At 39.0% G+C, this 24,469-nt stretch overlaps 1 protein-coding gene across 1 annotated transcript in view; it reads left to right on the top strand.

Annotated features, from left to right (window-relative positions):
* BTBD7 (BTB domain containing 7) overlaps positions 1-24,469 on the top strand; it is a 98,659-nt gene that overhangs the window by 62,483 nt on the left and 11,707 nt on the right. Inside the window, exons 4-8 of the mRNA XM_065906235.1 lie at positions 10,211-10,419; positions 15,173-15,248; positions 18,509-18,669; positions 22,123-22,266; positions 24,084-24,273. Of these exons, the coding sequence (XP_065762307.1) occupies positions 10,211-10,419; positions 15,173-15,248; positions 18,509-18,669; positions 22,123-22,266; positions 24,084-24,273 (780 nt within the window). The remainder of the gene's footprint in view (positions 1-10,210; positions 10,420-15,172; positions 15,249-18,508; positions 18,670-22,122; positions 22,267-24,083; positions 24,274-24,469) is intronic.

Below are 24,469 nucleotides of genomic sequence, written 5' to 3'. Positions count from 1 at the left end.
TGTTTAGCAACAGAAAACAAACACATTATTTAATCTTCTGAGTTTCGTAGGGTAGAATGGTTTAATATCAACAATTTCATGTGATTTAACTTAATTAGAGGAGAGCAGTAATTTATATCCAATTTACCACAGAGCCTTCAAGGTGCTAACCAGCCGCACCTCTCTAAAAGACTCAATTCAGGAAAGATGATACAATTAGCCACAGTCCCAGCTGCTGCAATTGGGTGGAGGCTTTTATTTGATAGTCTCATCATAACTGTATCACTCGGTTTCAATCAGGGAAGCTGAGCAACACTGACATATGGGGTAAGGGAATCATTACAGGAATTGGTCCTTATACAGTGGTGGGAGAAGCTGGGGAAGTGAAGGTCTGCTGTGGTGGAGGGGATTGGACCCAAAGGAGTTAACAACCAGTCAACCTGGGAAGCCAAGGACATGGAGCCAGTAAGCTGGGGCTGCGCAGGGGAGAGTGGCAGTTGTATCTGGGTCTGCAGCCAAGCTCCTGGTGGCGGCCTGGGGCCAGTGTTGTCAGCAGAGCTGCAGTTGGGAGGGAGAGCGGATGCGGAGTGCAGAGAGCAAGGACCAGCTAGGGTCCACGGGCACCTCCGTGTCTGCCTTCCACCACATCTAGCTTCAGTGATTTTTAGAGAGGGATGGCTGCTGCTGCTTCCTTTCACATCACACATTTCTGTTTTGGCCAGCTTTTGGGATGATCGTGGAAAAGAGAGTTTTCGCTTAGACAAGCTTAAATAGTACAGATCAGCACAGTCTCCGTCTTCCATCACTACACCTAGATTTTCTTCCTGCTTTGCCAACATTTCAGCAAGTCTAGGTAGCCTACCAGGTGAGAGGACTCAGACCTTCATCCCAGAAGTATCTGCAATTGCCCACGTTCCGTTATCACTGAGCAGAGAAGCACCAAAAGGTGCTGCAGTTGAGTCCCTTGGATTCTGGAAGAACTCCTTCCTGCTCCTGCTGTCCTGCCCCACACCTAGCATGCTGGCCCAGGACTCTCAGTAACCACTCCCACAGTATTTACCTCCAGGTCGTGCAGTTCTTTGGTTGTATATGCTCTTTCTTCCCAGAACAGGGATTGTACTTTCTCCCTCAAACTGTAATTATGCTTGAACAGATCCTGATTATTGGTTTGGAGCTTAGTGAGAGGAGGCTGGGGCAGATACTGAAGAGGACAGCATTGTCTTTTCAGGCACCTTCAGGGCTTCTAGCAAGAGAAGGCTGCTGTCCTCTAGCGGGGAGTTGGGAGCAGGGTGCTGCTTCTCCCAGCCTGGAAAGTTCAAGTGAATCTTGGGGCTTAGAATTCCTCATCCACCAGATAGCCCCTTTCAAGGTTTCTGTGTCCAGCTCTTCCTCTCAGGATCCACATTTTGTCATAGATTTGTCAAGACTTTGTTCAAGTCTCCTTCATAGATCTGATAAAATTAAATCTTGAGCCTAAGTTTTGGCAGTCTTTTCTGCAGCTCTAGGAAATAAAGGTATCTTTGAACACCAATCTAGAAGTTTTCTGGTTTTGACAGAAATCTTAGGCTTCAAGAGTGACTGTCATTTTCTTTTTTTTATGACTTTTAAGCCAGCCAGCACCAGGTCTTTAGAATCACTCCATTCAAATGCAACCACAACCACTACTACTAAGCTAACACTTCACTTAGTGAAAAATCTTAGTATTGTCATACTGCAACAGGCAGGGATTGTCACCATCCCACTTGCCATTAGAAGTGGGGTCCTCTTTGCCATCTTATAGGGGAATGATCTAGTTCCAGAATCTTTCTCAAGAATCTTATTTCCTGGAGCCGCTTGTCTTTCTATCATAGTGTGAGTGTCCCCTCCCATTCCCCCATAGCCTGCGCTGAAGCAGCCTAAAACAAAGGCTTGCTTGCAGGAAGTTATTTGGTAAGGAATCCCATGAACAGGGGAGAATTGGGGGGAATGAAACCAGGGAGGAGGAAAAGCAGCGTGAGAGTGGCCCATAGTGTTGGCTACCATTGCAGTTTATGGGGCTTCAAGCCTGCCAGGAACCTTGAGGAGTTTTGTACAGTCTTCCTCAGAATGGTCCTGAAAGACGGCAGAGAGGAGCATTCATCTAACCAGCTATCAGGTGTTGCAGAGTCCAGGGACTAGCAGTGAAAGGCACTAAGGCATAGATCGACTTGTCTTCTCACCCATGTGTCTGATGCTCATTTCTGCCTTGGATCTGGGATTCTGGTTGTCTTTTTAAAACAGATGTACAGGGATGATGTGCTGATAGTGGTGTCTTAGAAAGCAAACCTTTGAACATGTGATCATTGTGGACTAGAATACTGAAGTCATGGCGACAGTTGGAAGCTTTTCTATCGTTAAGGTGTGAAGTACGGAGTATTTGAACCAAGGTGGTGTTGATAGAAAACAAAACTAATCAAATAGTGTTTTTGAAGGAAGAATCAGAAACATTAACTAGTTCGTTTCATGTGTGTATATGAGGGAGAGAGAAAGGAGGGTGAGTTGGCACAGCGGATTGAAGATTTCTTGTCTAGGAGAAGCATAGTGCTCATGGACAGGCTGAAAGTGAACGTGTTGATTGCTCAGTCATGCTGGACTGTTTGCAAGCCCACAGACTGTAGCCCACTAGGCTTCTCTGTCCATGGAATTCTCCAGGCAAGAGTACTGGAGTGGGTTGCCATTTCCTACTCCAGGGGATCATCCCACCCCAAGGATTGAACCCAGGTCTCCTGCATTGCAGGCAGATTCTTTATTGACTGAGCCACTAGGGAAGCCCCATGGACGCATGGGCTCCTGAGTATTTTTAACATGATCCTCAGAACTCTGATGGCGTTATTTCATCCTGGGTATAAGGAAATGAGACCAACAGAGCATGGGGTGCTTTGATCCAGCACTTATCAGTGGGTGATAAGTGAGAGCCAAGAGTTAGTGATATGATTACCTGAATCCAGAACCTTCAGTGCTCTATCTACTACTACATGCTGCTGTCACTTCCCACTTGTTTCATAATTCCTTTCCTTAGGATTTGGAATCAGTCCCATACAGTTTAGCAGGAAAGAACTGAAGCAGCTCTTTTCTCGAGCCTATTTGCACTTGAAGTCTTAATTCTAACTCTGGTGGCACTGAAGAGTCACCACTGAAGGGCTTGCTCTAAGGCCAGTTTTCCTTTAACCTTACCGTATTGCTTTACGTTGTGGGGCATGCCATAATCTCCTCCCTGATTCCTTTTCTTTCTTCCCCCTTGTCTCTTTCTTCCTCTTCCCACCTCAAACCCAATATGAAATTCTAAATCTGGAAGCAGCTTATATATTTTCTGATGGCTATGAGCCAGTGAAAAGGTTTCCCACTGATACTGGTGAAACATGTATGATGATGTACCTGGGAGTAATGAAGGGTATGAGAGCAGCCGTAAAGACAGATCCTGACAATGTATTCAGAAAATCTGTCAACATCGAAGTGTATTTTAGTTATCAAACATGTTCATAATAAAAACAGAAAATGGCCCTTAACATGCAGAGCAACAGTCATAGGTATTACTAAATGTCTAATTTGTTTTACTTCTTTGTATTTCTGCCTTGATCATTCATGTTATATAGCTCAAATTTTTGAAAAGAAACATTTCTGCCATCGTTACGGATTAGAAAGAAGATATTCTGGTGAAAGAGAATAGAAAGGATTAAAAAAGTAGGAGATGGATCTGTAAAATGGAGTTATCACACAAGCAAGAAAGAACTGTAAAATGTTTACTTCATACTCTCTGCCAACCTCACAGCAGCATCATTGAAGATCTCCCATCTGAGCAGAATACATGGGCATCTTTGAGATATCAAATGTCTAGGCTCCAGATGAGTTTTTCTGTTATAAGGAAATTATTAAAAGCTTTTGATTAATCTAAAAAGTTCTCTGGTTTATTAGTCAACCATTGCTGTATAACAACAACCAGAGAATTTCAGTGGCATTTAACAAAAAACATGTTTGTCACAAATTTCCAGGTGAACTGAAATCACAGATTTAAGTTTGCAGCAGCTGGGGTCACTCTGATGGCCACCGCGGTTGAGTAGGACTGGCGGTTCTGTTCCCACTGCTGCTCCTTTTCCTCCTGGGACCAACAGACTAGCTCCATCTGTTCTTACCATGGCAGTGGCAGAAGGCAAGGGGGCAAGCCCAGTTCCCAGAAGGACTTTTGAAGCCTTTGGTCATACCACATTCACTAACATTTTATTGAGCTTCCCTGATAGCTCAGTTGGTAAAGAACTTGTCTGCAATGCAGGAGACCCTGGTTCAATTCCTGGGTCAGAAAGATCCACTGGGGAAGGGATAGGCTTTCCACTCCAGTATTCTTGGGCTGCCCTTGTGGCTCAGCGGGTAAAGAATCTGCCTGCAATGTGGGAGACCAGGGTTTGATCCCTGGTTTGGGAAGATTCCCTGGAGAAGGAAAAGACTACCCACTCCAGTATTTTGGCCTGGAGAATTCCAAATATTTAATTTGTCAAAGCTGATCTCATAGCCAGTTCCAAAGTCTTATTGCAGGGAAGTAACACTCTGCCCATTGAGAGATGGTGAGGATCAGAAAACTGCTAGTAGGGACTATCTCTAAACAGTAATCTAGCATATGTGGACAATAGTCTCATAAGCTCTAAACTTCTAGTTTAAAAAGATAAAGTAGTCATTCTGTGTCATTTAGTTGTATTGAAAGAAATATATAATAAAGTAATATTTTGTCTGTAGTGAGGAAATGTAGTCAGTGAGTTCTATAGGGAAGAAGAGCGAGCATGCCTTCTGGAAGTTAATTAGGACCAAATGGGAAGAAACAGTCTGACCTCCATATATCCTGAAACTGACAGAGGGGAAAGGATTTTAGATAGAACGGTGTTACTCACTGTTCAGCACTGTTCTAAGTGGTGTGTGACTCACAACAAACTGTGGAAGATTCTTCGAGAGATGGGACTACTAGACCACCTGACCTGCCTCCTGAGAAATCTGTATTCAGGTCAAGAAACATCAGTTAGAACCAGACATGGAACCATGGACTGGTTCCAAATCGGGACAGGAGTATGTCAAGGCTGTATATTGTCACCCTGCTTATTTAACTTCTATGCAGAGTATATCATATGAAATGCTGGACTGGATGAAGCACAAGCTGGAATCAAGATTGCTGGGACAAGTATCAATAACCTCAGCTATGCAGATGACACCACCCTTATGGCAGAAAACAAAGAAGAACTAAAGAGCCTCTTGATGAAAGTGAAAGAGAGTGAAAAAGCTGGCTTAAAACTCAACATTCGGAAAACTAAGATCATGGCATCTGGTCCCATCACTTCATGGCAAATAGATGGGGAAGCAATGGGAACTGACTTTATTTTGGGGGGCTTCAAAATCACTGCAGATGGTGACTGCAGCCCTGAAATTAAAAGACGCTTTCTCCTTGGAAGAAAAACTATGACCAACCTAGACAGCATATTGAAAAGCAGAGAGATTACTTTGCCAACAAAGGTCCATCTAGTCAAAGCTCTGGTTTTTCCAGTAGTCAGGTATGGATGTGAGAGTTGGACTATAAAGAAAGCTGAGCATAGAAGAATTGATGTTTTTGAACTGTGGTGTTGGAAAAGACTCTTGAGTGTCCCTTGGACTGCAGGGAGATCCAACCAGTCCTTCCTAAAGGAAATCAGTCTTTAATATTCATTGGAAGAACAGATGCTGAAGCTGAAACTCAAATACTTTGGCCACATAATGTGAAGAAGTGACTCATTTGAAAAGACCCTGATGCTGGGAAAGATTGAAAGGCGGGAGGAGAAGGGGACGACAGAGGATGAGATGTTTGGATGGCATCACCAACTCGATGGACTTGAGTTTGAACAAGCTCCTGGAGTTGGTGATGGACAGGGAAGCCTGGCATGCTGCAGTCCATGGGGTTGCAAAGAGTCAGACACGACTAAGCGACTGAACTGAACTGATTGAAAGTGGGTCTACAATGAGATAATAAGGAAATTGAGAGTATGCATTTTAAAACTTCTGTAGCAATTTGACATTGCCACAGTATTCAATCAGTGTTTTTACTGAATTTTACTAAAGTATTGGTTCATGGCAGATTGGAAACTTAAAAAACAGACTTAAAAATCTGTTCCTTGATGCAAGATAGTTTGAGAAGAGCTAAGATAGACTTTCTGCTGACTAGAAGTGAATATTTGCGCTGCACAAAAATGAATCTTCTGATTTATCCATTAGTCTTTGGGGATTTGGGTTATTAACACTTCATCACCAAGAATCTGACCATCTTTGAGTGTGCAGTAGTGTTTTTTGACTTACAAGACTGGTCCAGATTTTCCCAAGGAAATGTCTTTGTATGAAGCCTCTTTGTATCTCATTTCCTAGCTTTTCCCTGCCAGCATCCATTTGACCTTGCTGCTATAGTATTTACATTTTCATTCCATTATTGACAAGCTTGACAAAAGATAAATTACCACTAAGTGAAATTGTTTACTATGACATGAAAATACGAATTTTGATAATACTAGATAAATCTCTTTAAAATGTCCCTTCCACTTTTTTGTTTTGTTTTGTTTTAACCCAACTTTCTTATACATTTCTGAGTTAACATCACCATGTTTGGTGAATTTATAAGGTGCTTTCCTATTCATGAGAGAGGCAGTTCTAAGTGAAGAAGTTACGATGAGCATTGATTAGTAGAAGACCTAAGTTAAGAGGCATGACAAGGAAAGAGATTTTTAGGATGGAAGTAAAAGATGTTTCATTAAGTATGACTTACTTTCTTCCTGGCTGTATGACCTTGGGCAAGTTAATTAGTCTTTGTGAGTCTTAGTTTTCTCATCTGTAAAATGGGAATTATAATATTACCTTCTTCAAGAATATTATAAAAATTATGCACAGATCTTGGTACATAATGTTTCAAAAATGTTAGGATTATGTTTTGTTTTTAATTATCTACCAGGTGTCAGGTGCTATAGCGTCAGAGATAAAGGGGGTTCACTACCCCAGAGGAGCGCTCAGTCTGATAGAGGAGTCAAAAAACAAATATGTCAGAAATGTAAACCAAACTAGTATGAGAATTTAATACTATTACAGGGAGAAACACAGGACATTGTGGAAAATTTTAGGTAGGAGGGACACCTAACTTTTGACTTAGGCTTTGGGGAATGGGCTCAAGCTAGGCTTTTGAAAGAGGCAATATCTCAGCTGACTTAGAGAATGTGGAGGATTTATGAAGGAAAAATTAAGAGACTCAGGGTGGGTAAGTGGTTTGCCCAACGTGACTTTTCTGCTTAATGCCCAAGTTGGGGTTTCAAGACAATCTGATTTCAAAGTCCGTTTTTCATTCATGTCTTAATTCTTTGTAAACTTGAAAAGTTTAAACATGTGATGTTATCTTTCTCTTTCCTCTGCTAATATCCTGGTTTTAGTAGGACTGTGACACATTCTTTTAAATAACCACTTTTTCTCTTAATTTGCCCTGCTTTGTCCCCAAGCACATCTACCAGATTGCCTTCCCTGTCATGTTGACTCATGCTACTCAACTCTACTGCACCGCCTGCTTTAAAACAACAGACTGACAGAGTCCTCCACAGGCCACTGGGCGTGGCCTGTCCTCCTCCGCTTGGCATTCAGGACTTACTGTAACATCATGAGAACTATCCAGGACTTCCACATTTCCCACTTTTCTTGAGCACACATTCATGCCTCTGGTGTCATTTACATGCGGATGTCACTTTATAAGGATGCCATTTTAAGGTTTAGATTAGACAAATTAATCTTCAGTCTTTAGATTTAATTACTCTCTTACAACTGAGTGCTCATTGCATACAGACACTCTTACTCTGTTATTTCTAAACATGATTTTATCATTATGACCAAAAAAAGCTTGGATGTCATCCTTCTTTAGTTCCATAAGGGTTCTTGGTTATTGTTGTGGTTTAGTTGCTAAGTCATGTCTGACTCTTGCAACCCCATGAACTGTGGCCCACCAGGCTCCTCTGTCCGTAAGGTTTCCCAGGCAAGAACACTGGAGTGGGTTGCCATTTCCTTCTCCAGGGGATCTTCCTGACCCAGGGATCGAACCCATGTCTCCTGCATTGGCAGGTGGATTCTCTACTGCTGAGCCACCAGGGAAGTCCCAGGGTTCTTGGTACTCTACCCATAACGTGATGAGCTAACCTCTGCACCTGGCATTTTTCTGGAGGGATCCTTTTATTGAGGAGAGGCAAGGAGAACAGTTTTGATTGTTAGAAATTTCTTAATAGTCAGAATCTCTTCTTTTACCATCCGTTTCCCAGGACTTGCCATTGGAACCACAGATAATTGGTCTTCTTTTTTTTCTGCCTCATGAGGTTCCATCAGACATTGAAAGATAGCTCTTACGTCTCTCCTTGGGTTTCTGTTACATAAATCAATAATAATATTGTTTGTTCAGAGCTTTTTTCATTAACACATCTCAAACTCTTCACGGTATTTTTGCCCTCCTCTGAGAATTCTAGAGTTTTGTCATTGCCGGTCTAAAACCACAGGGCTTAGAACAGAAAACAGCATCCAACAGGACAGCAATGCCACATTGTTCCTTTGATTACGACTCTATGCTTGTGTCTTAAAAGCCTATGATTGTTTTAGCTTTATAGTGACCATCTCACATTTTGCATTCATTCAGTTAATATACCCAGATACTATAATTACATAATGGTTGTAGTTAAGCTAGCTCTTCCTGTCATCTACTCTGTAGTTGACTCTCTTTAAATATAGAACTTACGATTTTTTAAGTTAGATTTCACCTTCATTTTGATCCATCTTTTTAGCTAATTTTGACCATTTTGTCCAGGATATTTTTAAATGTGTTTCCCAGTTTTAGGTTGTCTCAAGACTTTGACGCCTACTTTCCAGCTTGATGAACATCAGAAAGCTAGAGACTCTCCCCTCCATCTCGGGAGTTGGCCAGTGCTTCTCACACATGGTTCTGTTAGCCACTGTTCTGTCACCCCTCCACATCTTTTTGTCTTACCTTCAAAGATCTCATTTGTACATTCAGCAAATTTTTATTCAGTGTCTACCGTGTGGAAGAAGATACCAGTGATATAGTGAAGACAGTGGTCCCCATCTTCTGAGCTAACAATCTGAAGACATCATGAAGTGTTCTGTTAAATGCTTTACAGAAATCAGGTTACATAGTTCTCTATGATACTCAGTTTCTCTGTTGTCATAATCAAAAGGGGAGGATGCGTCACTTTTTACAAACTCTATGTTGGCTCCTAATGATCGTACATCACCTGAAAATGGGAATCATTATCTTTCTCTTTTCATAGGTTCACAAGAACTTTGAGCTTGGAAAGTCTCCTTTCTGTCTTTTATTGTATCTTTTAAACCTCCGAGCTCATTAGAGAGCAACCTGTTTAGCCACATTTGTGGTGGTGACAGTGGCATCTAATCCCATTACTGGGATTCTTTTTGTATTTTATGGTAAACTTAGTTGTGAAGAATGTCTGTCCAACTTAAGCCATTTTCCCTTACACAGTCTTTGTCACTCCACTTCTATTTGTGTTTTATCTTTGTATTTTGAAATTATTTTTCCTAAGGAAAATAGCTGATTATCCTCAGATGTTTTTCTTCTCTTCTTAAAGCGCCATAGTCACTTTCTCCAGGATCCTGGTCCTTTTCACTTAAACCATGTATTTCTTTTTAGTTCAACAAATGAAAATAAAAAACTGCAGTACTCTAAGGGATGAAACTATCAACAATGCAAAGTGTTGTTTTTTTACTAGAATATTACCAAATACAGATATCCTCATAGTTCCTAGAAGATAGCCCACCCATATCCGTAAGTGTGGGTTCACTTATCCGTCAGGTGTCATCCAAACCTCAACTTGTCAATTCTCATAGCTGCATCATTCCTACCTATTCTTCCTTCTTTCCGTGTTGGTCTAGTGCTCTCTGCTATGTCTTATACAGATTTTGAGTTGTACATAGATGTTTATTTTCTTAAGCAGTTATGAGGATTCCCACCTTTTTCTGTAAATCTTTGTGGAACAGCAGATTCCCTGTAGTTGTCAAAATCTGTTATGGTTACCAGTTGCTACCCCATCTCATCAAGTCTTGGTGACTTCCATGAGATATTATTATCTCTGTGTTCTTTTTTCCTTTTAAGATTGGTGTCTAACACACTAATGTTCAATAATATTTATGATTAATCTCAAGAAGTATTTGCCTTCTCTTTTAGGCTGTGAGGATATCATTGCTGAAAGCATCTCATTAGATACCTTAATTGCCATCCTCAAGTGGAGCTCTCATCCATATGGCTCTAAGTGGGTGCACCGACAAGCTTTACATTTCCTCTGTGAGGAATTTTCCCAGGTCATGACTTCGGATGTTTTTTATGAACTCAGCAAAGACCATCTGCTTACTGCTATCCAGTCTGACTACCTACAGGTAATCATTTATACACCTCTCAAGTTCATTGTCATTCATATGTGCACCAGGAAGCCCATCTGTACTGTGTTATTCTCCATCCAGGGAGCAGCCCACCCAGGAATGCCTTCTTCATATTTGTGCAGCCAAAGATTTCTAGGTCTCGGCCCTTTGTGCACACTGCCACCATCACTGAACAGTGTGAACCAGCCCAGGTCCTAACCAGCTGTTCACCAAAGGGGTCGTGGCAGTAGGCAGGGTCAGAAGCATATCCCAGTGGTGGTTCTCTTGGCGTCTGTTAATAGTGGATTCACTGTAAGAGTTTCTTTTATTTTTGGTAAAGTATCAGAAGATACTTACACTAAAGCAGCACGAAGTAAGAATAACATTCAATTTCTGACCTATTCAGACATTTCTTAAAACTCAATGTATGAGTCCTGCTGAAGTATACTAATGTTTTCAACTACTTATTTTTAGTCAGAAGTACATTTAAACAAATTCTTGTATTCTTATATCATTTATAATTAAGTAATTTAAACTAACAGTATATTTAAAATAAGCTAAAAAAATACTTTGAGGTAGTTTATTCAAGTTGGTTTTTTGGTTTTTTTTTGCACTGGCTGTATGACTTTTATGCTGGTAACTGTACAGCAGTTTTAATGTTATGAAGTTGTAAACTCATTAAGCCATATCCTATTTCTTTATTTGTACTAGAAAAATTACGACATGCTTTTCATCTCAGTCAACAGTGCAGTGAAGGGTTAAATAATCCACTTAGCATTTGTATTTTTCCTTTATACATTGCTTTTGCAGTACATATGTTGTCATAATCGGTCTTGATCTGTTTAGGATCTGTTTTCATTAACCTTATTCTTTCACTGTCCTGTTGCAGACATTATAGGAATTAGGATTTGTCAGTTCAGTTTCCCCCTCAGTTCGTCTCCCCCATCAGGAAGCTTCCAGAAACCTCTTATCCTTATGCATCAGAGGGCATGCAGAATGAAAACCACAATCACAGGAAACTAACCAATCTGATCACATGGACCACAGCCTTGGCTAACTCAGTGAAACTATGTGCCATGCCATGTAGGGCCACCCAAGACGGATGGGTCATGGTAGAGAGTTCTGACAAAACGTGTCCACTAGAAAAGGGAATGGCAAACCACTTCAGTATTCTTGCCTTGAGAACCCCATGAACAGTATGAAGAGGCAAAAAGATAGGACACTGAAAGATGAACTCTCCTGGTCGGTAGGTGCCCAGTATGCTACTGGAGATCAGTGGAGAAATAACTCCAGAAAGAAAGGGACAGAGCCAAAGCAAAAACAACACCCAGTTGTGGATGTGATGGGTGATGGAAGTAAAGTCCAGTGCTGTAAAGAACAATATTGCCTAGGAACCTGAAATATTAGGTCCATGAATCAAGGCAAATTGGAAGTGGTCAAATAGGAGATGGCAAGAGTGAATATCGACATTTTAGAAATCAGCAAACTAAAATGGACTGGAATGGGTGAACTTAACTCAGAATACCATTATACCTACTGCTGTGGGCAAGAGTCCCTTAGAAGAAATGGAGTAGCCGTCATAGTCAACAAAAGAGTCTGAAATGCAGTGTTTCCATGCAATCTCAAAAATGACAGAATGATCTCTCTTCGTTTCCAAGGCAAACCATTCAGTATCACAGTAATCCAAGTCTATGGCCCGGCCAGTAATGCTGAAGAAGCTGAAGTTGAATGGTTCTGTGAAAACCTACGAGACCTTCTAGAACTAACACCCAAAAGATGTCCTTTTCATTATAGGGGACTGGAATGCAAAAGTAGGCAGTCAAGAGCTACCTGGAGTAACAGGCAAATTTGGCCTTGGAGTACAGAACGAAGCAGGTCAAAGGCTAACAGGGTTTGCCAGGAGAAGGCACTGGTCATAGCAAACACCCTCTTCCAGCAACACAAGAGGAGACTGTACACATGGACATCACCCGATGGTCAACACTGAAATCAGACTGATGATATTCTTTGCAGCCAAAGATGGAGAAGCTCTATACAGTCAGCAAAAACAAGACCAGGAAACGACTGTGGCTCAGATCATGAACTCCTGATTGCCAAATTCAGACTTAAATCGAGGGAAAACCACTAGACCATTCAGGTATGACCTAAATCAAATCCCTTATATACAGTGGAAGTGACAAATAGCTTTTTTTTTTTTTTTTTTTTTGACAAATAGCTTTAAGGGATTAGACCTGATAGAGTGCCTGAAGAAGTATGGGCGGAGGTTTGTGACATTGTACAGGAGGCAGTGATCAAGACCATCCCCAAGAAAAAGAAATGCAAAAAGGCAAAATGGTTGTCTGAGGAGGCCTTACAGATAACTGAGAAAAGAAAAGATGCAAAAGACAAAGGAAAAAAGAAAAGATATACCTATTTGAATGCAGAGTTACAAAGAATAGCAAGGAGAGATAAGAAAGCCTTCCTCAGTGATCAAAGCAAAGAAATAGAGGAAAACAATAGAATGGGAAAGACCAGAGATCTCTTCAAGAAAATTAGAGGTACCAAGGGAACATTTCATGCAAAGATGGGCACAATAAAGGACAGAAAAGGTATGGACCTAACAGAAACAGAAGATACTAAGAAGAGGTGGCAAGAATACACAAAAGAACTACACAAAAAAGATCTTCATAACCCAGATAACCATGATGGTGTAATCACTCACCTAAAGCCAGACATCCTGGAATGCTGAGTCAAGTGGGCCTTAGGAGGCATCACTATGAACAAAGCTAGTGAAGGTGATGGAATTCCAGTTGAGCTATTTCAAATCCTGAAAGATGATGTTGTGAAAGTGCTGCACTCAACATGCCAGCAAATTTGGAAAACTCAGCAGTGGCCACAGGACTGGAAAAGATCAGTATTCATTCCAATCCCAATGAAAGGCAACGCCAAAGAATGCTCAAACTACTCTACAATTGCACTCATCTCACACGCTAGCAAAGTAATGCTCAAAATTCTCCAGCCCAGGCTTCAACAGTATGTGAACCGTGAACTTCCAGATGTTCAAACAGGATTTAGAAAAGGCAGAGGAACCAGAGATCAAATTGCCAACTTCTGCTGGATCATTGAGAAAGCAAGAGAGTTCCAGAAAAACATCTATTTCTGCTTTATTGACTATGCCAAAGCCTTTGATTGTGTGGATCACAATAAACTATGGAAAATTCTTCAAGAGATGGGAATACCAGACCACCTGACTTGCCTCTTGAGAAATCTGTATACAGGTCAAGAAACAACAGTTAGAACTGGACATGGAACAACAGACTGATTCCAAATCAGGTAAGGAGTACATCAAGGCTGTATGTTGTCATTCTGCTTATTTAACTTATATTCAGAGTACATCATGAGAAATGCTGGGCTGGATGAAGCACAAGCTGGAATCAAGATTGCCAGGAGAAATATCAGTAACCTCAGATATGCAGATGACATCACCCTTACGGAAAAAATGCAAAGAAGAGCTAAAGAGCCTCTTGATGAAAGTGAAAGAAGAGAGTGAAAAAGTTGGCTTAAAACTCAACATTCAGAAAACTAAGGTCATGGCATCCGATCCCATCACTTCATGGCAAAGAGATGGAGAAACAGTGAGAGACTTTATTTTTTGGGGGGGACGGGGCTCCAAAATCACTGCAGATGGTGATTGCAACCATGAAATTAAAAGACCCTTTCTCCTTGGAAAAAAAACTATGACCAACCTAGGCAGCATATTAAAAAGCAGAGACATTACTTTGCCAACAAAGGTCCATCTAGTCAAAGCTATGGTTTTTCTAGTAGTCATGTATGGATGTCTTGAGAATTGGACTATAAAGAAAGCTGAGTGCTGAAGAATTGATGCTTTTGAACTGTGGTGTTGGGAGAAGACTCTTGAGAGTCCCTTGGACTGCAAGGAGATCCATCCAGTCCATCCTAAAGGAAATCAGTCCTGATTATTCATTGGAAGGACTGATGTTGAAGCTGAAACTCCAATACTTTGGCCACCTGATGTGAAGAGCTGACTCATTTGAAAAGACCCTGATGCTGGGAAAGATTGAAGGCAGGAGGAAAAAGGGACGACACAGGATGAGATGATCCATGGGGTCGCAAAGAGTTGGACATGACTGAGCGACTGAACTGAACTTGATGACTGTTTAGAATCTTTGCATTTCTTCTTAGAATGTAAAAAACTTGGAGAGCAACCTGGATTATGCCCTAAGATTTTAAGTGCAGTACAAAGAAATGAGAAGCACATTGCCATTTCACAGACTGTGCCTGAGGGGTCCTTCACCAGTCAGTAGCATACTTCGTGGAGATCGTAGTGTCTTCTGCCAAGACAAGTTGCCATACTTGTTTTTTACTGCTCCTGAAGGAGACAGCAGTAACACTGTATCTTCACACTTTTACTTTCATGTATTAATCTCCATCTTGTCCCCAGAAGAATTTAAGGCAGCTATATAGAAACCATACGGTAAGATAAATTTAAAACAGGGAAAGAAAACAGTTTAAAAACAAATAAAGATGGAAATAAGAGTAAAAATTTAGTTTGAGCCAAGAGTGAGGTTACTGGACCAAATGTATATAATTGGGTCTATGTATTTGCTTCCTGGTATACCACAGGTTTAGGTCAGACATTTGAAACAGCCAGTGTAATGAGTGAAACGTGGCACGTTACACATTGTATATACTTTATGACATAAGAAGAGTCTTTAATGAGGTTAACGTCTATCTGATTGCACTAAAATAAATATAAACTTTTTTATTATAGGCAAGTGAACAAGATATCCTTAAATATCTGATTAAATGGGGTGAGCATCAGTTAATGAAGAGAATAGCAGACAGAGGTAAGCTCAGAGAACTAGCTTGCAACTGTAAGTTTTTCCCAGAAGTTACTAAAGTATATGCTGCACATCAGTCTTGACAGTTACCACTGTTGCCTGGTGAAAATAGAAATATTTACAATCAGTAAAAATCCTTTAGTGGAAAGGGTATACTTGGTTATAAATAAACATATCAGAAAGTTTAATTTTGCACTTTAAACTGTAACTCTTAATGTTCTCTTTCTGTGTGTTTAATAATGTATATTGAATGATTTATAGTTGGAGTGTAATTTTTCAATTAATGAGTAAAGTGTTACAAAGGCATGTTGTTGATGAAAATATTTTAGATTTAGGTGGTAGTGATAAGTGCATAGCATTATAAATGTGCTAAAAGCCACTACATTGTACACTCTAAAATGGTTAAAATGGCAAATTTTATGCTATGTGAATGTTGCTTGAGAAAAAAAAAATGACTACCAAAGGAAAGCATGTTTGTTGTTTATTTGAAGTTTTTGTGAAAGGTAAAGGAGAAATGATACTTTTGCATGGCCTCCAACTAGGGGCTACTACAGGAGAGATGCCAGCACCATATGTCAGTTATGACCTTAACTTTGGGAGCTTGTGCTTATGTAGCAGTCTTACATCTCTACCTAGGGTGAGCCCACCCACCAGTGTGATTTCCTCTATATAGTTCTGTGTCTATATAGTGAACCCAAATCAAAATATATATATATATTTTTTTTTTTCAAAATATTTTAATTTGAAAAATTAAATGCAGGTTTCCCTTTCCTCTCATTTTTGAAAACTAGATAAATTTACATACCATAAAGTTCACATGTTTGAAGTGTTCAAGTCAGTGTCTTTTAGTATACCTAGAGTTTTTCTGCCCACATTTTAAAATATTTTTAAAAAGTAAAGCTGAACCTGCCTTCAAATCATTTTATAGTGTTCCTTTAATATACTGCTGCCAAGCTCTAGGAAGCAAAAGCAGTCCTCCTATCTAATTCTCCTAATTTAATCTGTGGCCTGCAGAAGCCTTTAGAAGTTCCAGATTTGAAATTTTTTTTTCATTTATTTTTATTATTTAGAGTCTAATTACTTTACAGTATTGTAGTGATTTTTGCCATACATTGACATGAATCAGCCATGGATTTACATGTGTTCCCCATCCCGCCAATCCCCCTCCCACCTCCCTCCCCATCCCATCCCTCTGGGTCTTCCCAGTGCACCAGCCCTGAGCACTTGTCTCATGCATCCAACCTGGGCTGGTGATCTGTTTCACCCTTGATAGTATACTTGTTTGAATTTTTTAAATATAAAACCCACTACTATTAATTTGGGACATTTTTGAAATGCCGGTATACGGTCTATGCTGCTGCTTTTCAGATTCTAAATTTGCAAATTCACCTACTTGCTAAAATTTATTTGTGATCCCCAAATCAGTGCTCATGACACTTTTAGTCATTTGCAGAGATGCACAGAATGACAAATTTGAGTCCCCTGTCATACGTTTCCAGCTTATGGTAAACAAAGTGATACGCTGCCATCGTAACTTCAATTCTCAAACAAGTGGCCTTTTCATAGTCTTTTTAGTGCTGTGTTTTTTATGTCTTAGTAGGATTTTCTAGTAAACCCACTGTCTAAGATAGCCTCCAAGAGTAATACTATTAATACTGTCTAGTGTTCCTAAGTTCAAGAGGGCTATGATGTGCCTTATGGAGAAAAGATGTGTTAGATAAGCATTGTTCAGGTGCATGAGTTACAGTGCTGTGGGCTGTGAGCTCATTGTTAATGAATCAACAGTATATACTAACAAGGTGTCCTTAAACAGAAACATACATGAAACAGGGCTTTGTCTTCATTGGCTGACAAAAATATTGTGACCAGAGGCTCAAAGGAACCTAACTCTGTTCCCTTAGGAGCAATGGTTCAGTATTCACTAATTGTTGTGGTGGCTTTATAGAACAATACCACCCCAAGTAACAAGAACTGAGTGTATATAGTGTTCCATAATCATCAAAGACTTATTGATGTAAGGCTGGTAATGATATGTCATATTTATTTGGGGCAGATAATGAACATCATTGATAAAGTTTCCATTGTTCAGTGGTTTTCTGGCTGGGTTAGAATGGGTGTCTCTTCCACAGAGATGAGAAGGAAGCTGCACGGACCAGACTGCACCTTTATTTCAGTCACTTTCATGTATAAGGTTTCTGCCCTTACCTGTTATATATCTTGGGATTTCATGGAATATTTCGTTTGAAAATAGGACACCACTACTTTGAGAAAAAATTTCTTTTGAAAAGCAGTGCTTTATATACATATTGAAGCCAAAGCATAACAAGGCAAGAACAAAAACGCTTTTCCACACACTGGCAACAATTTTAATAAGCCTCTCAAAAAACAATATCTCTTTATCACATTATTTAAGGGAAAATACCAGTATTTATGAAAAAAATCCAGCATTTATATTGTGAATGATAAAGATCTTATTTTTAAGCAAAAAGAAAAAAAAAATATATATATAGCCCCCTAGTTTAAAGATATGATTAAAAATTCCCCATATATGTCATTTTCCTTCCCACCTCACTATCAAAAAGCATATATATACTTCAGATCTTCCTCTTTCACTAATACCCCATGAAAAAAACATTTATTCTCTGCTGTGGACAGTGGAAATATATTACACATGAACTTTTATGCATTAACATTTCTGTGGAAATTTAGGAGACTCATAAAATTCTTAAAGTTAAATAGAGTGTATATTAGGTTTTGCTGCTTTAAGGTATCAGGTGATATAATTTTAGATACTCATTAAATTCCTATTAAATCTATATAGTAGCCTAATGAGCATACTCATAACTTACAGTTAACAGAAATAACATTTGTTCTGTATTACCCTTATTGTAAGTTATATTTAAAAAAAAAAAAAACTGGCCCCAAAAGTGAGGAACATTAAGAAAAAGCCCTTGATCAAACTAGATTATAATAGATTGTTGTTTTTTCTCCTTTGAGTTAGTATGCAGAAAAGTATTCTGTCTTCCTTAATGCAGAACAGTTATAAAGAATGTTATCATACTGTCGACACCATGCTTTTTCTTTGTCCAAGAATATCTCTATTAAGGAATCTTCTTAAGCCATAAAAATAACTTATTAATAACACTTTATGAAGCAGGTAAATTTAATACAGAGGGTTGCTGAAAGTATACTTAGAGAAGAAAGAGAACCTTTCTCTGGAAATTTGGATTTAAGTGGAGACCTCTCATTTTCTGTTTCTGTCATAGAGCCGAACTTACTGAGTGGCACTGCTCATAGTGTGAACAAGAGAGGAGTGAAAAGACGGGACCTGGACATCGAAGAGCTTAGAGAGATCCTTTCCTCTCTCTTACCTTTTGTGCGAATTGAACACATCTTGCCTATAAACAGTGAAGTCCTAAGTGATGCAGTAAGTATCTTTCTTCATTTATCCCTTTCATGAAAATGATGTCTTTTTTTTTATCATTGTAAATAACTTCTCCTAATGGAGTATCGTGAGACTAAACTCCATGAAGACAGAGACAGATGTCTGTTTTGTTACGTCCCCAGTATCTGGCACATGGCACAAATAAATGTTTAGTGGATGAGACTTGAGTTGGGTGTTATGTCTTACTTTTGCAAAAACATTGTCTCTAAATGGAGTTAATCCAGCAATTTATCAGTGTAGATCAAGTAGTCCTCATTTTAAATGGAAAGAGTAGAAGTTAACCTTTCGAGGCTCTCAAGAATAGCAGTAAATCAGAGAGCAAGAGAGGAAGAGATTGGTTCAGTGTAAAAGGGGTAAATGAATCCTAAAATTGTGTTTCAGGTAAAAATTAATGGAGCTGACTGATCATGTTACTTTCACAATTTTTATATGAATTTTTTTAGACTATAAGAATTGCTCCAGTTAATGATTGACAACCTGGAGGAGGAAATGGCAACCCACTCCAGTATTCTTGCTTGGAGAATTCCATGGATGGTGGAGCCTGGTGGGCTACAGTCCATGGGGTCTCAAAGAGTCAGACATGACTGAGCGACTTTCACTACTACTGTGGTTGGCAAAAATACTCTTCACAGATTGGTTTATAACTTTAATAAGATGCTGTAAACATAATAGTTTTTTTCAACTGCACAGAAACATTGTAAAAGTCATCTGGGAAAAAACTGATAAGAATTAAGTTATAAAAGAAAAAATAAGGATAATAAAGAGCCAGCTTAAAACTAAATATTAAAAAAACTAAGATCATGGCATCCACCCCCATTACTTCATGGCAAATAGAAGGGGAAAAGGTGGAAGTAGTGACAGATTTCCTCTTCTTGGGCTCCAAAATCACTGTGGATGGTGACTGCAGCTATGAAATCAGAAGACAGTTGCTTCTTGGCAGTAAAACTGAAAAACCTAGACAGTGTGTTGAAAAGCAGAGACATTACTGTGCTGAGAAAGGTCCGTATAGTCAAGGCTATGATCTTCCCAGTGGTCACATACGCTTGTGAGAGCTGGACAGTAAAGAAGGCTGAGCGCCAAAGAATTGATGCCTTCGAACTGAGGCAGACTCCTGCCTAGAGAAGACTAGGCTAGAGAAGACTCCTGAGAGTCCCTTGGATAGCAAGGAAATCAAACCAGTCAATCTTAAGGGAAATCAACCCTGAATACTCATTGGAAGGACTGATATACTGAAGCTAAAGCTTCAGTATTTTGGTCATCTGATGCAAGCAGCTGACTCACTGGAAAAGTCCCTGATGCTGGGAAAGATTGTGCACGGAAGAAGAGGGTGTCAGAGGATGAGATGGCTGGATAGCATCACCAATGCAATGAACATGAACTTGGGCAAACTTCAGGAGATGGTGAGGAACAGGGAAGCCTGGCGTGTTGCACTTCATGGCGTCACAAAAAAGTTGGACATGATTGGGTAACCACACAACAACTCTTCCATAATGTAAAATACATTTTAAAACTCTTTAACAGTCAGTCTGTGATGTTAGCATAATAGAGAAGACAGAATAGCCCAGAAGATCCTAATTAATATAAGAATTAAACATATAATAAGCAAGCTATCACAAACAGTGCTACAGTAACCCATCGGTGGTGGAGGGAAGAAATGTGCTTAAAGTTAAATCCTCATTTCACTTGCACACAAAATTAATCCATATTAGATTGAAGAATTAAATATTAAGTTGAAATATGGAAAAACTAGAAGAAAACAAATGTTTATGGAATCTCTGATTAGAAGGTCTCACTAGTAAGCACATACAGAGTAAAGAAAGCAAAATAAGACAATAAGTTATCGCTTTTTTACCTATTAGATCACTAGTTTTTGAAATAATATTACTGTCTGATAGGGGAAGTGTAGCTGGTACATTGGTAGCATCATCATTAAGCATAGTTGGAAATATCCTAAATGTCTAATAACAGGGGAAGTAAGTTATAGCATAACCACTTGACAGAATATTTTGCTGTCCTAAAAAATGTGTGCTTTTATGTATTCTAAAATTTAGTTAGGAAAAAATTTATCTAAAAAATATTGGAAGGAAATATATCAACAATACTACAGTTATAACAGATTAGAGTTACAGGATTTTTTTGCCTATTTTCAAAATATGTAATGCTATATTTTATTAGTTAAACATAATTTTAATGAAGCAATGAGATGTTTGTTATATTTAGCAAGAATAATATTAGAGAAACAATATTTGGTTTCATTTAAAATCTGGAACTAAAACCAGATTCAGTTTGTTTTAGAAAAATACTTTAGAACTTTTGTTTAATAAATTTAGAAAATATATAGCTCTGCTGTTAATATCCCATGCCTAACACATAATAAGTGTAGTGAAAGTCCCTCAGTCATGTCTGACTCTTTGTGACCCCATGGACTAAAAAGTCCATGAAATTCTCCAGTCCAGAATACTGGCATGGGTAGCCTTTCCCTTCTCCAGGGGATCTTCCCAACTCAGGAATCAAAGCCAGGTCTCCCACATTGCGGGCGTATTCTTTACCAGCTGAACCACAAGGGAAGCCCAAGAATACTGGAGTGGGTAGCCTATCCCCTATCCAGCGGATCTTCCCGCCCAGGAATCAAACTGGGGTCTTCTGCATTGCAGGCAGACTCTTTACCAACTGAGTTATCAAGAAAGCCCAACACATAAGTCCCCAGTAAAAGTTTACTAATATTGGTTGTTAGCCACAGTGCTCTTATAGAGTATGTTAAGTACTCTGCCAAGTGCCTTTTATCTTCCTTACCTTCATTTCCTCCTCACAGCCACCTCATGGGCTACAGTACTTGATTTGTATTCTCCTAGCATAGATATGGAAACCACAGGACCACCGCATTTAGTTGGTCCTGCAGTGTCCCATCTCCAGGGCTGATTTGGGTCCTTGAGGTGACGCCCAGGTAAGAGGAGATGTCCATGGCCACATAGCTGTCGAAAGGAGAGTTAAGGTTTAAGCCCAGTTCTTCCCTTAGAGCCCTGCCCCTACCACTGTGCAGACTGGCTATCTTCATACTATAGATACAGGCCCAAGAATATGCTTGTTTCATGTTGTGGAGGATAGATTGGGGGAGGAATCAATTCCTAGATGAGTAAGGAAAAAAATCGGAGTTCTGAAAGTTAGTCTGACTCATTTTTAATTAATATAACTCTTGTTTTTAAAGTATCATTCCTCTATTTAAAGAAAAATGGAAAGTTGTACCTTTTTATGGCTTTCTGAATCCTTTAAATACTTTTAAACATTCAAAGTATGTTTAAGTTTCATGTGCATTCCTAAGTTCATATTTAAATGGTAAAGTTTGAACATGTTGACTTATAGGTATAATTATTTTTATCTTAGTAATATTGTGCTACACAAATGTCTGTTTCTCTAAAAAATAATTTATTTTTCAAGATGAAAAGAGGCTTGATTAGTACTCCTCCATCAGATATGCTTCCTACAACAGAAGGTGGAAAGTCAAATGCCTGGTTACGGCAAAAAAATGCTGGAATCTATGTTCGTCCTCGACTGTTCTCTCCCTACGTAGAAGAAGCAAAGGTAATAAACCATTTTAAGATGTTAAACTACTTTATTACAAACTATAAACACAAAGATATCTATTGTGGTATCAGTTAAATATTTGGAAATAGCCTAAATGTCCAATTAATAAGAAAAGTGAAACTAAATTCTGCTTTGACTTCTCCCCAGAGTAGTTTTCCAAAATGTTTAATTATCAAGCATGTTTTTATTTTTATAACTTAAATCATATTAAGTTGTATCTTACATTTTTCTCATCTTAGTTTTTCTTGCAGACTGTTAGCTTGGAAAAAACTTCATTTTACTGAAATGGTCATCAATATGTTGTTATCTTCAGGGTGGGAAAAATGTTTGAAAGAAGACTGCAAACATATTTTCTTCCCTTTGTAAATTAAAGAAATGCCATGACTTCCTATAACATATTTCTGTAGTGCTGACTGTTGAAAATTGTATTTAGCTTTCAAAAAAGTGTACAAGCTAAAACAAAATTTCAGGTCTACTAAATAAAAAGTTGGCATTATATTATATTACCATTTATATTATAAAGAACTCTCTAAGTAAATATGATAAATACTGCAGTATGAAATACTGCAATTTTATTAGACATGTTCAGCCAAGGAACTTCGGGGTGAGCTTTTGAGGAACTGACAGTCTTTGAAAGTCAGAAATCACCTTTAAGCTTAATGAAATGAATTAACAGGCAAAATATAATGTGTTTGGATATAGAAGCATAGTTACCTTAAAGTTTTTCTCCCTTTTATTGTTGGAGTATCCCTAGTTTAAGATACATATATGAAAAGATTTGTGAGAGAAAAATATATGAAAGGATTTGTGAGAAATTTATTGATGAGGTTGATAAACTACCCCTTATTGAATAATTGACACTTTGAAAGTTGCTCAGTCGTGTCCGACTCTGCAGCCCCGTGAATGGTAGCCTGCCTGACTTCTCTGTCCATGGAATTCTCCAGGCAAGAATACTGGAGTGGGTGGCGGGGATCTTCCTGACCCAGGAATCAACCGGGGTCTCCTGCATTGCAGGCAGATGCTTTATCACTTGGGAAGCAATTGACACTTTAAATATTGTAAAAAGGGGTGAGGTGGGCGGGGGAGGCAGAATGGTTGGGTCAAGTCTTTGGGTCAATGCCTAAAGTCACTCAAGCAGCTGAGACCTCTGTGGAAGGTTGAGTCTAGTGCTAAAAGGACCATAATAAACTTGACTTACTCTCCTTTCTGCTGTCTCAAAGTAGAGCGGCCGCAAGCTAATCAGTCAGTCCTGTGCATGTACGCATATGCAGTACCCATGCATATGTGGATAAATGCCCACAGTAAATGTGGTGAATGGTTTTACGTTATGCCATTTCGACCATTCTGCAGTTTGTTGAACTGGATTCCCCTGAAGCTTATTTAGCAATTGTTTATGTATAGGTCTGTTGAATTTAATATCAGTCTTTAATATTTTATATTTTGAATATTTCTTATTGGCTAGGATATTTAGTCCATATAAACATTGTTTTCTTTATAGTGATTTAATGTATAATTTTACTTCTGATTCATTTTATATCCCTTCTTCAAATTTCAAATACTTCCGTTAAAGCAGACTTTTCAGAAAATGGTTATTTCTTTTCAAAGATGCTCCAAAAAGCTCCTTTAAACATTGAAGAGGTAGGAAAAAAAATTAAAGAGATTACTTTCTCCTTTTACCACTAATTTTAGGCTTTATACACTGGAGACAGTAAATTAATTCTCTTTTTATGTGATGATGGCAGTAATCTTTCTCTAAATGTGATTTACCAAAGGTGTAAGGTTGACTAATTCTGTTAATACTGAATTGTTTTCAGTCAGTGCTAGACGAGATGATGGTGGAACAAACAGATCTTGTGCGTTTGCGAATGGTCAGAATGTCCAATGTGCCAGACACACTCTACATGGTCAATAACGCTGTGCCACAGTGCTGCCACGTGATCAGCCACCAGCAGATCAGCAGCAACCAGTCAAGCCCTCCTTCAGTGGTAGCAAACGAAATCCCAGGTAAGGCAGTTAACCTTGTGCCAGGTGTTTATATTCAAGTGAATGATCTGGTCATATTTTGTAACCCCTCTATATATGCTGATTCTTTCCACCTTCCAATACCCTTATTGTTCTCACTAAAGAATAAATTCTTAAAAGCTAAGTTTTTTTGTTTTGTATTTTACAGTAACAAATGTGTGCAGTTTTTCAGCTTAGC

This window comes from Muntiacus reevesi, chromosome 15, assembly GCF_963930625.1.
Source record: "Muntiacus reevesi chromosome 15, mMunRee1.1, whole genome shotgun sequence".
NCBI lineage: Eukaryota > Metazoa > Chordata > Mammalia > Artiodactyla > Cervidae > Muntiacus > Muntiacus reevesi.
Note: the sequence above shows the minus strand (reverse complement) of the source record. Positions and strands in the feature narration are given on the sequence as shown.